The 14,302-nt window shown below is 34.7% G+C and overlaps 1 protein-coding gene across 1 annotated transcript in view; it reads left to right on the top strand.

Moving 5' to 3' along the window:
* Positions 1 to 14,302, top strand: part of DPY19L1 (dpy-19 like C-mannosyltransferase 1) — a 44,049-nt gene that overhangs the window by 20,057 nt on the left and 9,690 nt on the right. Inside the window, exons 9-18 of the mRNA XM_083882316.1 lie at positions 17 to 108; positions 1,587 to 1,686; positions 3,153 to 3,230; positions 4,812 to 4,898; positions 6,391 to 6,450; positions 8,839 to 8,919; positions 9,685 to 9,786; positions 10,492 to 10,563; positions 12,059 to 12,108; positions 12,735 to 12,759. Of these exons, the coding sequence (XP_083738442.1) occupies positions 17 to 108; positions 1,587 to 1,686; positions 3,153 to 3,230; positions 4,812 to 4,898; positions 6,391 to 6,450; positions 8,839 to 8,919; positions 9,685 to 9,786; positions 10,492 to 10,563; positions 12,059 to 12,108; positions 12,735 to 12,759 (747 nt within the window). The remainder of the gene's footprint in view (positions 1 to 16; positions 109 to 1,586; positions 1,687 to 3,152; positions 3,231 to 4,811; positions 4,899 to 6,390; positions 6,451 to 8,838; positions 8,920 to 9,684; positions 9,787 to 10,491; positions 10,564 to 12,058; positions 12,109 to 12,734; positions 12,760 to 14,302) is intronic.

Genomic DNA, 14,302 nt, shown 5'->3' with positions numbered 1-14,302 from the left:
CAGTTCTTATTTTTAGTGCACTCGTGTCATGTGGACTCCACCTCTTCGTGAAAGTTTCTCGTACCCATTCCTTGTGATGCAGATGTTGCTTTTGACCTATATTCTCAGGTACCTCTCAGTTTATACTGGGTCTTTACAATGCTTTAAAAAAAATTGAATGTCACAGGACATTTATTTGAGTGCCTTTATTTAAACATTTATTTAAATGCCTCCATGTGCTGTGACAATGGTATCATTAACAGAGAAACTCTCCTGTGACTGTTACATTGCAGACGCTGCACCAGTAGAACTGCAGTCATATTACTCATTTATTAAAAGGAAAAACTTTGCAACTTGAAGACATGATTAACATAAAAATCAGAATTACTGTGTTGGCAAATACGTATCTAAAGTAAAAATCAGAATTTTTGGTTGATGTCTCTTCCTTCCCATGAGAAACAAGCTGATACTCATCAATTGGTTTTGTCCCTCTTGGAGTGTGGTATGTTGGTTGCACGTAGAGTAAGCCTATGCTTTGCAACAGAGGATGCTATAGGCACCCATAAACTAGTATGTTCTTGCAGTTTTCTATGACTAATTAACTAGTCTCATTAACTAGTTCAATGATTTAGAGCAGTCTAATTACATTAATGCAGGGATGCTCTTGAGTTCATTAGCCCTGCTTTTATCTGATTGTTTCTGGCTTGCAACATGATTGTTACTGTCTTGCCTCTGTTTTAGAAAATAAGCATGACCATTCGTACTTAAGGGCTTCTCCACCAACTCCATTGCATCAGATTTACAATGTATTTATGATTTAGTTGAACTTAATACTTATAACCACCAATTTTCCTTTATTAGGTCATACTGATTTGTAGTTACTGATGTTTAAAGCAGAAGTATTTCAAGCTTGTCACTAATTTGTGGGTTTTTATATAAGGAAAAGATATGTACTCTCCAGAATTTAGTGAAATTTGAAACATGACATGTTCCAGAATTGAACTAAAATCAACACAGGATTAAATATTTTAAATAGCATTTATTTCAGAGAAATACGAATATGAAGAAATATTCTCTATGGAGAACAGACCAGTTTGTCTGTTCATGTTTCATGTATTTGTCATTCTGTCCTTCCCTGAAACATCACTCAGGATTGCTAGCAGAAAGTTGCAGAAAGTATATATGGAAGAAATGTGAGAGAGAGGAGTTAAATCACTTTCAAATGCAGAAGCCATTCTGAAACAGTTGTGATTTCAGCTGAAATGGAAATGGTTGTGACCTGACTGTAGAGTTGTCACAAGAAGGTGAAGCACTTGCAAATGGTATACTTTGGCCTGCTCTACTGCATACTGCCAGAAGATTTGTTTGGTAATCAGTGACTCATCAAACAGTTAAGGAACATTAAACATCAGAGCTGTTGTCATGGAAACTCAAGCAAAAAAAGATATTAAATTTATTTGAGCAGTGTTGTTTGTAGGTGATCAATATTGCTAGCTATCTTCCAAGGTAACTGTGGTTTTACTGCATTTTCTATTGTACTTTTCAATTATATGCAAACACCAGTGTAATTGTACTTACTGATGCCTGTTCTGTCTCTTTTTCCCAAGGATTCCGAGTATTAATACAGGAAGCTTGATTGCACTGTGTGTTTCTAATATCTTTTTCATGCTTCCCTGGCAGTTTGCTCAGTTTGTTCTTCTAACTCAGGTAAGCCCATATTTGCTTCTAAATAGCCTCTTTGTCTAACCTGGACAAATTGACTGCTTTGTATAGATAACCATTGAATTCACAACTATACCAGGACTTTTCTTTTAGGTGGATTTTTCATTCTTGCTGTCACAAAAAATTCTCACCATTTATCACATCAATATTTTTCTAGACTTGAATTTAAAAGTTGTCAATTTACACCACTTATCATTCAATCTCCGGGACTAAAAATATTTCCTTTTCCCAAAAAAGCAGCCTCTAGCCTGTGATCAGTACATTAGAACAAGAAAAAAAAAAAAGCTTTGTATTTTGAAGCACAAAAATTAAGAAGGGCATTCATCTTGCATCTCTTCAGGCTGTTATAAATTTTTCAATGTACCAGTGTTTGCATGGCATGTAATACATGGCATGATTTTGCATGATTTCCTATATAATTTTGATGAGTCCATGAGTAGTGCTGTAGTCTGAGATTTTAGATAGCTGACGTAACTGTAGTTAGCGCTGAAATTTAGTGAATGCTGATTGGAACAGTAGGATACTGTCACACAGCAACTTTCTTACTGTTTCAATTGGTTGAAATGTAGCCTGTTGACTGAAATCCATCTATGTCTTCAGACCTTTCACTTGTCTGCCTTACTTGAAGCAGATGCTGCCTGGTTTGAGTTGATAGGGTTAAACAATCAATATAAGCTGTGGTATGCAAGTTTTCTAACTGCGTAAGAGGAAACCGATAAATTCTGTAAAATATTGAGAGAAACTCGTCACCATAACCTGTTTAAGATGCTGAGCCTGAAATTTGAAAATTCAGGTTCACTTCATAAATTCATTAATTTCTCATGTGACTTTTAAGAGGCTGTCTAATCAATAAGTCAACAAGTCTTATTTTCCTTAACAGCAATTTGTGAAAGTTTTCATACTTGCTGAAAACTTAAAATTAATGAGTAATTCTTTTGTGGTTTTGACTGATATATTTTGGGGTTTTTGGTTTTGGTTGGTTTGGGGTTTTTTGGGGGTTTTTTTTGGGGTTTTTTTTGGTTTGGGTTTTTTTTTTTTTGTTTTGTTTTGTTTTTTGTTTTTTTTTTTTTTTTTGTTTTTGTTTTTTTGGTTTTTTGTTTTTTTGGTTTGTTTTTTTTTTTTTTTTTGGTTGGTTGGTTGGGTTGGGTTTTTTTGTGTTTGATGACTTTAATTTTGTTTTAAATTTAAGAGTGAAAGGTAATGTCTTAGTGCTGTATTTTGGTGACCTGCTTTTTTATAAAGATGGATACTTATTCCTTAAATATTTGACTATATTTGATGATTCTTTAGAGCAGCACAACAAGATTTCTGAAAGAAAGAATTATGAAACACCTAAGTACTTAGCAAAAAGTAGCAATAAAAGTTAATGATTATTTCAATAATCTTTTCTTTTACATGAAGGAGTACACCAGTGCAAATTGTTTTAACTTCCCTTTCACTTTTGATTTTAGATAGCATCATTATTTGCGGTGTGTATTATGGGTTATATTGACTCCAGCAAATTACAGAAGATACTATCTGCTCATATGGTAATGCTTTTTTTAAAAAAACCTTAAGTCTCTCAAACAGGTCAAAGCATAAAAAGGGACCATTTGTCTGAAGTGTTTTCCTTAGTTGCACAAGGGTTGAAAGCATGCAGTGATAAGGGAGGAAAGGATCTGGATTGGAATTAAAATGGATTTTGAAAATTGCTGTAGTCTTGACCATGCGAAGATCTTGTGGTTTAACTATTTGTGGAGATACTTAGAAAGGAGGACAAGAAAATAAACTGTTAAGTTGAAAACCAATTTTTCTTCTTTTTTCAAAACTGGGTGAGAAAGTCAAGAAGGAAGGGAAATGATAAGTAAAAGATGTGCAAGTTTCTGCATAATACCTGATTTTAATTTTCGAAGTTGACATAATGATCAAGTTTTGTTTTTTGAAGTGAGATTACAGTTTTAAATATAAAGGAAGATGTAGACAAGTTTTTTTAAGAAATGTGATCGTGTTTAAAAGGTTTTTTTGCTAAAATGTGCTATGCTAACTCAGTGGGCGAAAAGAGAACACTTCCCCAGAAAAGAAACTAAATTGTATTTCCTAGATTTTCAGACATTTTTTTGAAACACAGTAAATGGTAAACTAGAGGCAGTGGCAAGTTCTATGCGACTTATTTCTCATATAAAGCAGGGACAAAATAAGCAGATTTGTTTGGTAGTTTTTTGACAGAAGCAGGATGACATACTTAAGCTTTCAGGCTTATGTCAATAGCTAAAGCATAATTTAGGTGCTGAAGTGCCATAAATAGCCTATTTTCAGATAGATAAACAGCCATGTTATATTACAGAGACAGCTTACTGAGTCTGGGTAAACTGCCAGTCTGTTTTGTGGTGTTTTCAATTTTTGCCTCCATCCTACCCTCCTCCTTCTGTGGAAAATGAAAGTCTTAACTATGTGAAGAGGGGAGTCTGAAAATTACTATGTTATTTTTCCTTATTCTTGTGTATAAAAGAAGACAGAGCTTGCTTATTGATTTTTGCCCACCAAATTGGAAAATATAATTCAGATTGTTTTCTTTTAAAAAAGAGAACAGTAGATCAGGATGGTGGATAAAAGTTGCGTTTCAGCCTTGACTTTCAAACTCGTATAATTAGGTGCATATGATCAAACAGTCAGAGTTCTGCTTCCTTGACTTTGATGATGATGATATTTTGAACATGTGTTTGTCAGTTAGGAAGAAAGAAGACATCAAACATTCTATTCATTTTTATGTTTGTCCAGAATTTTAAAAGGTAATAAACAGGATGGCAAGAACTCATACTGTAATTTAGAAAAAAATGAATATGTTAGAAATAACTTCAGAAATGTAGTTATTGGGTTACATAAATTTATCCTATGACCAGGCTTTGTTCTTACATACTTTTAATAAATAAATTAAAACAATAATTTACACTTGGCTACCTGCTGCCATTATGTCCTTTGCAATCAGTGTTTTCAGAACAAATCTGCAAGTGTGAGTATCAGGCTTGCACTTTGCTGTAAAGTAAGAGTTTTTAAATTTAAAGCTGTTAACACATTAGGTAATCATTACCTTTACTATTTTAAATGAAATAATTTTTATTTTCTTCTTTTAGGTATCTCTTCTAGTGTGTTTTATTCTGATGTTTGGTAATTCAATGTTACTGACATCATATTATGCTGCATCATTAGTAGTTATCTCGGTAAGTTGCTTAAGAAGAATCATATGCTGTGCTAAGACTATACTATCAATACTACGTGTATTGATGTAAAATGTGAAACTGCTGCATTACCAGACAGATGAGAACCCTTTCACATGAGAAGCAGAATTAGACCATAAAGATATCTGGTGAAATGATAAATTATAATTCAAGAAATCATGGATTTACACCAAAACCTCTTTGTTAGAGAAATTCAGTTAAGACTCAGCTCTTCTACTTTTATTGTTCTCTTCTTTTTATAAAAATATAAAATTTACCATCTATGTAATTTTGACTGTAAAACAGTCAAAGTTTTGACTCATTCAATGCGAGTGACTGTAAAACAAGTACATGAGCAAAGAGGAGCTTCATTTAAATATTCTTTTTGATAGTAAATCCTCTAGTGCAGAACAAATGACTAAACCATATATAACAGTGATTTAAGACTGTTTGAAACTGCTGCATCATACTGCTGTGTTAGCAAAATTATTCACTGAACATTCATCATCTCACCATTCATTGTCTTAATTTTTCTTCAAATAGGAAAAAACCTCACAACCTCTTTCAGTTTTGTATACCTCCTCATAAAGGATTTGTGTATGTGAGAAATAGGAAATAAAGTGTTGTGAACAGATCCTATTTAGCTTACTGCAAATCTTCTTAATTTCTGATTCTTTTTGTCTGTTTGCTCATATTTTGTCGATCAGCAAATGTGTGGCAATTTTTCACTTGTGCTAACAGTAAACTGCCTTGGCTGCATATTTGCCGTTGCATAGTTTGCTCGTTATATTCTATTCTAGTTTCTTGTAGCAGCTTTTGTAATTATATATTAAGTACAGGTTGAGTTGGGTTCTTAACCTGCTGAGTTCCTTGCCTGTTTTCTGCTTCGAAAAAAGTATTTGTTGTTTGTATGTTATTTGGATGCTTATATTGGCCTCAGTCTCACATATGGTCTGGATTTCCAGGAGCTTTTAATTACATTGTTCATCAAATTAGCCTAAAATGAGTCTTCTTTGTGTCATAAAATGAACATATTGTGAAACAGAAAGGAGTGGCTCCTAACGCCCTCTGTGCTCTGTTGCTTTACTTGAAAATTGTTTGTATTACGCTGCCAGTGATTTATTTATTGCTTCAGTTTCTTGTCATTCACAGGAGCAGTCAGAACTCAGTTTCCCATGGATTTTGATTTAAAGAAACTTAGAACTGAATAATACAGAATGTCCTTACTTGCTCAGGAGAAAAGTAGTCTTCCATTAATTGTACTCAAACTGTAGTAAGAGTTTTTGTGTTGGCAAGTTTTGCCAGTGCAGGGTGAAATCATACTATATACATTAATTTCTCAGGTCGTATTAATTACAAGATTTTTTAACAAATAAATATATGATGCAATAGGCTTACCAAAAAGAAAAAACTCATTCAGGGTACTGGAATACCTTGTTGTTATTATGTTACCTGAAAAAATGTTTTGGGTGTTTTTTTGTTTTTTTTTAATTAGGCAATTCTTCAGTGGAGTCCGAAAGTCTTGAAAAAGCGCAAGAGAGAAGTCTATGTATGGGTAAGGAATTTTGTATATTTTGAATTTCAGAGAAAAATGATGACTTTTGTTTGTTTGTTTTTGTCAAATACGAAAACAACTTCTGGTTTAGTTTCTAATAATTGAAAATCAAGGAATATAGCTGAGCTACTGTCTTTAGTAAATTGTCAATATTCCCAGCAATTAGTCTTGAATTCCTGAAGAAATAAAGACAGCTGAGATAGCCTTTAAATGGCAACACATTTAATTTTAAATTGCCAACTTGACATGTTTACAAAACCTAAGATCTGTATGGCAATCCTTTTAAAGTAAAGGTCAATTTAGAAAAAGCAAGTAAAAGTCTAACCGTGCTTGGAGAAATGGAGATTAAGGTACTGCATTAGGTATTCACTAAAATGTGGATATCTGTATAACTTTTCAAGGATATTTTTATGACAACAGCAAACATCTTGAAATTACATAGGAAAGCAAGTCAGAGTGAAACACTGGGATGTGTGGGTGAGGTTGGAGGGTAGTAGAAGGCATCTCCAAACAGGGAGAACATTCCCAAAACTATTATGAATAAAATATAACGCTGTAGAAAACATGAGAAGCGACTTGCTGCTTAAGACATAATCTTAACATGTAAAAACACCTGAGATGGGAGCCTACCAAGACTATGCCTGACTTAAGACAGGATTCTTATTAAATGAAGGGTAAGCTGTTAGCAAAACTGCATGAAATTCATACAGTTATTATAAAGAAATTGGAATAGGAAGGAATTAAAATATTTATAGCAAACTGCAGTGCATGTATACATGCCTGGCTGTAGTACCAGGGAAAATCAGTGTAGGCAAATTTCATGTCAGTTTTCTGAAGTGGAGATCCAAGGTACTTGTGGAATGGCAAACTAATAAATCTGGGTTTTGTAAAAGAATAAAAATTTGTATGAAGAGGGAGGTGTTAAGATGTATGCATGTGCAGCATGATGAGAGACATCCAGTGCAGCCTTTGTGGAAGGAAGTCACACCTTGCAAAAGTGTTTGACTTCTCTGAAGGATGTAGATAAGGGTGTGTGGGTGAATGTAATGTACATAAATTTCAGGAACTTTTTGGAGAAGCTGTCTAACTGGAACTATGAAAGAAATTAAACTCCATGAGATAAAGTATGAATGTTAGAAGGTCAGAAACAAAGGGTGGGATTAAATGGTAAATTTTCAAAAGACCACCATGACCCTAAAAGCATATGTAAAATAATTGATCCCAAATAAGATGCTACCATTCAGCAGAGAAATCTCAGTATTCTTACACAAAATTCTCTGAACGCACCAATTCATTACTGAGCAGGCACCAAAAAGGAAAATACTTGATGGAAATCACCGAGAAGGGCCTGTAGAGAAAGCAGAATTCCATTTTTTATTTTGTAAATTCATGCGTAACATTGTAAATACTGCATGTAGTCTCAGTCAGTGTGTCTTACCTAATTTAAAAAAAGACAATGCCTTCCCCCAAAATCTATTACCATTAAGTTGAGTATGAAGATAATTATTAATGTAGATTCACCAAATAGCTGAGATTTTAAAATACGTTAGAATTCTACATCTTGTAAAATAAAGGTAAATATGACAAAACCAGTGAATAAAAGTAGAATATAATTATAGTTTTTTTAGTGCCCCTTATGCTTGCAGCAATAAGCTTATAAGGAATAAGAAAGTTAAAGGAATAAGAAAGTTACTGTGGAAGAATAAAAACCCAGAGGCATTCAGTAAAGGATTAGGATACCTCCTAGGTATTTAGGTTTCTTAGCAGCCATTGAATGAGCCCATGGTCACATTAAAAACCCTGGTTACATTAGGGCAAAGATCAGTTTTCTGTTGCATTCTCTCTGTAAGCATCTGCTGTGAGTCCCAAATACAAGATAGCGAGACAGATTGTCCTATTCAGTTGATCCAATTTTATAAAGTATTAGCTAGATTAAGCTAAGAATTTAACCTTCCTGCTACAGGAATAAATTTGATACAGAACTAAAAGTTGTAACTGTACATACTTTGCTTATATTGCCATCAACTTCTAACCTCAGATCATCTTGAGACAGTGCTATAAATCAGGAAATTCCTCCAAAAATTTGAATTACCAGGCTAGCACAACCTGATAATACAGAGCAGCTCTTGTCCAAAAACAATCCCTGCACACTGATACGTGCTAAACAGATGGAACAGACAGTGAGACTGCCCCTGTTTAAAGTTAACTTTGGTACTGGCTCTGCTGTATGCAGTAGTATAGCTGTAGTGTAAATCAGTTGCACAAAATTAATTTAGCTGTAACATAGGAGAGTTTATAAGTAGTAGCTACATTTAAGAAGACTTTTAAAACAGAAAAGAAACCATAAAAGTTAAAAACATCCGTTTCATTCTAAATATATTTTTCAAGGTCATTGAAGGATGTGCCTGGTTATTTGGGACAGTCACCTTGAAATACCTGACTTCTCTTGTGTTTGGAATAGCTGATGATGTAAGTTCTCTTCTCAGAGTATGTGGTTGGTGTCTTTCAAAAATTTTATCATTCCTAATATTTGATTTTGACATCTTACTTTTTTTTTACTTCTTCACTTTCCTGAATTTCCAGCATTTGTTTTGCAGAAGTGAGAGATTGTATATTTGCTTTTTCTTTCATTATGTTACACTTTAGATGTTATTACCAAAATTCGTGAAAACGCAAATGTCTTTACTTTTGTCTTAGTGAATGTTCTATGTGTTTGTTTTTAAATGTGGATTTATAGGACTTTGTTTGGATCTTCTACTTACACCTTTATTTACTCAATTTGTCAGTTCACTCTTCTCTGAAACTAATTCTCAGCGCAGTTTTGAAATCTTGTTGTAACAAGTACAGCCTTTGCTATATTTTAGCCTCTTTATTCTATTGTTAAAAACCTGTGTGCAGATGTGTATCTAGGGGTAAAATATAGGAAGGTCATGCCTTAAAATATGACTGCAAAACCATATTCTTGTTGAGTACAATCGCAGTGGTAAGACCCTTTTTTCTGCTGTTTCCTGCTTTTTATTTAACACCATACAATCTATGTTAGACTCAAAAATGTTATTTAATACACTGGAAATAGATTTTTTTTTGTGCTCTTGTAACAATAGTGTAAGTGGTATGAACTTCTGTTCTAATTAAAAGTATTTCTCAATACAATATAATTTCTCATATTTATACTACTTTGTTGTGAAAATAGGGCAGGTTTTGCTTACTACAGTTTCCTGTATATCCCACCAGGCTCATATAGGAAATATATTGAAATCTAAATTTATTGGCTACAAGGATTTTGATACATTAATGTACACCTGCGCTGCCGAGTTTGACTTCATGGAAAAAGAGGTAATTCGGTCAAAATATATAATTGTGGAAGAGGGAACTTCTTTCTTTATCTTTATTTGTAACTTAAAACATTTGAGAACCACACCTCCTACTGCCGTCATAAGTTCAAGTGCATACTTGTGAAAAGACTAATTAATGAACTAAAACTAAATTTGATTGGGTTTATTGCATTTAAGTGAACTTAAGCTGTAGTAGTGTTTGGATGTTAGAGCTAAGAAATGTGCTTGCTTGAATGAAAGAAATGCTTCCTCAGGAATAAATAAAAGGTTATAGTTCTGCAAACAAGATTTTATGGAGCTCTCAGTACTTGGTTTTGAGTATGTGGAAAATGTACCAAGAGCTGCAAGGGCCTTATGTGGTAGGTTTAGACTACAGAACAGCGTTGAAGCTTCATAATGTAGCATTAATAGCCTTTTTTTAATTTATCAGTGCCTAGTTATGCATTTAGAATGTTTATGGGTTAGTCAGCCTGTGATACTCAAATTCAGATGAGATACAATATATTTCTCATCTTTGGATGGCTTGCCAAAGAACTAGAAATAATTTACTGATGACCCTAGTATTAGGTCTCTAATATGATTGCTGGGTGGAGTTTACATTTACATTTTACTCCAGGAAGATCTCCTTACATTAATTTCTTTAAAATGGTGATTGAAATAATTACAGATAAAGGAAAGCAATTAATGAACTTGATTTCCATTTTAGACTCCTGTAAGATACACAAAGACTCTGCTATTACCAGTTGTTCTGGTGGTTTTTGGGGTAATCGTCAAAAGGGTAAGTGATTTATTTAGTGAGTCACCTTTGCCTTGAACTTACATTTCATTTTTTTTTTTGAAGGGATTGCTATTTGTTTGTTTGTTTATTTATTTATTTATTTATTTATTTGAGGTGGGAAGAAATTGATGTGGTGGGTTAACCTTTGCTGGCTGCCAGGTGCTTGCCAAGTCATGCTGCCATTCCGTACCCTCAGTATGATGGGGAAAGAAGAGTAGAAAAACCTCATGGGCCAAAATAAGCACAGGGGCCTCGCTCTCTGATTCACTGTCATGACAGTCATTCACTGCAAAACAGACTTGAATTGAGGAGCATGAATTTAATTTTTTGTGAATTAAAAATAGAGTAGGACTGCAAGAAGCAAAACCAAAACTAAAACCATCCTCTCCTCATCCTCAGGCTCAATGGATCACTTCCATAGGCTGCAGTTCTTTTAAGAACTGGGTCAGTATAGGTCCTTATCATGGGGTACAGTTCTTCAGAAACAGACTGCTCCAGCATAAGTCGCCCACAGGTTGCAGTTCCTGCCAGAAAACCTGCTGCTTTGGGGGCTCTTGTCCACAAGCTGCAGTTCCTGCCAGTAGCTTTTTCCTCTGTGAGCTCTCTGTGGGTTGCAGCATCCTTCAAGGCGTGTGCACCTGCTCTGGCATGGGGCCCTGCACAGGTCTCAGGTGAATTTCTATCTGCTCCACTATAATTCTTCATGGGCCTCCAGGAGACAAAAAAAAACATCACTGTGGTGTTCTCCAAAAGCCGCAATGTCATGGTTGTCATGGAGCACCTCCTCCTGCTCCATCACTGACTCGGGTGACTTCAGGGTCAGAGAATCACAGAAGGGTCCTTCTTCCACTCCCAATTTTCTTACTGCTCTCTTAAATCTGCTGCAGAGTTCCGTTTTTGTAAGCGTGTTATCAGTAGGGGCCCCACCAGCGTTGCTGATGAGTTCAGCTTTGGCCAGTGGTAGATCTGGTTTCAAGCTGTCTGGAACTGGCTCTCTCTGACATGGAGGCAGCTCCTGGTCTCTTCCTGCAGAAGCCACCCCTGCAATGTTCCTACAACTGAAACCTTGGCATGTAAACCCAATACACTGTTTAAAAATACAGGTTTTCAAAAACATGTATTTAAAATTCTGTATTCTCTTTACAAAGATTTTTACAAAGGTCCAGTCCTGAGTCAGTGATAAAACCTGATGTTAAGCACCAAAAAAATTTCTGTTACGTGGCTCATGAATACTAAAACTGGAGTTTATAACTCTTTTTGTAAATTCATGTGCAATTTTTGTAAAAACTTACAGTTTGCATGGGAGTAGATGGGATAACTACTAACTGACTAGCTAATTAAACATCCTTTAAAGAAGTTTTACCTAAAACATTGTATGTCTTTTATCTTAGCATTATCTCAAAAAGAGATTACCAGGTGTAGTTTAATTTAGAAAATGCTTCAAAATTATTTTGAAAATATGTTCATACTTTTTGTTGTCTCTTGTTTTCCTCAGGCAATTAAATATTTTCTGTGGTCCTTATCTCACACAGGCCGATATGAAAAGTAAGTATTGTCTTCTTTTTAATGTAAAAATGAATTTTCTGCTGGAAGTTCATTTGATTTGCTAAATCCTACATAATTCAGAATTCTACATTATGTAAGTCCTTTTTGAAAGGTTAGTTATGTGCACTTCAGTAATTGAATAGATGTATTACAAATGGTATTTTTATATTACAACTGAAACTGAGGTTATCTGCTAAACTTGTTTTAGACATCTGAACCCATTTATGCCTAGATTTTGTATTTAATGATTTACTTTTCTGCTCTGTTCCTAAGCCAGTATTATGTGCCTTTTTTGCTTTTTGACTAAATAGTGAATGCAAATTCTTTTTTCCCCATTAGTTTCTTCCAGGTTATAAAGATACCTGAGTTTCATCTCATGGAAGTAATTAAGAAAACCTGCTAAAATCAATACTCAGGATTTCCAAGTAGATACAGGGATTGAGGAAGTTAGTTATGATTTGCAGTTAATTTCAAAACTTGCATAGAGGGGAAAAAATTCTGACACTTGATTCATGATTACTGGATTAGTTGCATTGTCTAATGCCATTTGAGATGATTTTAAAATAAAACCATTGCTTCTGTAGTACATAAATAATGGTGGATTTTGGATTGTTATTTTTTTTCAGAGAAGAACGTTTTAACCATGGTGAGGTAAGGTCCTTTTTCTGCAGAATTTTATTCCAATGTTAATCCAAATACTCAGTACTGAAATGCAGGTTGCAATGGGCTGATGCTGATACATGTGGCTTATTTGAAGCTTGGTATTTGCATCATTATTTCCCTCATCCTAAGTTGGGTCACCAGAATAATTCTGAAATGTTGAACAAAGGAATATACTTGCTAATGGGGGTGACTGCAAGAGAGGAATCTTAGGCTTTTATTGTAGCTGTTCCAAAAAATACTGAAATTAGGCTTGACCTTCCATTTTCCACATGGAGACTGAGAAGGAGATTGATTCCTTTATTGGGGTTTCACGTGACATATAATGTTCAAATTCTGTTTTGAGATATGCCTTAATGAATGTTGTAGTACATGTGGTTCTTTTTAGTAAAACTGCTAATCAGCATAGTGTGTTCCCCTCTGGAGCCCTCGGCACAGGAAGAACAGAGGAGGTCCACAAAAACAGAGGGATAGAACAGGTCTCCTACGAAGACAGGCTGAGAGTTGGGGTTGTTCAGCCTGGAGAAGAAAAGGCTGCAGGGAGACTATTGAGGCATTTCATTGCTTAAAGGGGAACGATAAGAAAGACAAGGACAACTTTTTATCAGGGCTTATTCCAATAGAACAAGGGATAATGACTTAAAACTGGAATCGGGTAAATTTAGGCTAGCTATAAGGAAGAAATCTTTCTACAATGAGAGTGGTGAAACACTGGGATCAGGTGGCCCAGAGAGTTGGTAGATATCTGTCATAGTTTAACCTCAAGTTGCCTTAGAGGAGGTTTAGATTGGATATTAGGAAAAATACCCAAAAGTGTTGTTAAGCAGTGGGATAGGCTGCCCAGGGAAGGAGTTGAGTCTCCATCCCTGAAGGCTTTTAAAGACATGCAGATGTGGCGCTGAGGATGTGGTTTAGCAGTGGATTTGGCAGTGTTAGATTAATGCGTGGACTTGATCTGAGAGATTTTTTTCAAACCTAAATGATTCTATGATAAACAATCAGATAAAAGCGCTGATTGCAAAAGGGCCTCTGATTTAACACAGCACTTTGACAAGTAACATAGATTAATGTTAGGAGTAGTGAGTGGCATATCTGATGCTTTTTAGAATACTAAAGCAAGCTGCCTCTGATTGTGTGATTATCAAGGATGATCTTATTTGCTTCTCTTATTCCATACTTGGGTATTTTGGGCATTAAAAAGCAGGGTCTCAACTTCTATAAAGAGTTTATACAAGAAATTTTACATATATAATTGACTGTTAATGTGTAAGGATTTTTTAAATAGCTAGCTGCTTCTCTAGCTCATTTTTCTTTTATTGATAATGTTTCTCCTTCCTGTTATTCCATTCTTTAGCATGCTACATGCACTTTAGATAAAAGATAACAGAAAGTCATTATTACCATCTGAAATATGAATATCTTTACTTTGACTTGGACTCTTTCAGACAAGCTCGTCATTTAACCTATAATGAAATGAAGTTGTGTGTTTAAGGCAGAAATGAAAAGTATGCAAATTTGCTTCTGTGTTTTGTGG

Source organism: Zosterops lateralis (assembly GCF_965231275.1).
Source record: "Zosterops lateralis genome assembly, chromosome: 1".
In the NCBI taxonomy this organism is placed as follows: domain Eukaryota; kingdom Metazoa; phylum Chordata; class Aves; order Passeriformes; family Zosteropidae; genus Zosterops; species Zosterops lateralis.
This window is presented reverse-complemented; position numbering and strand designations above follow the sequence as displayed.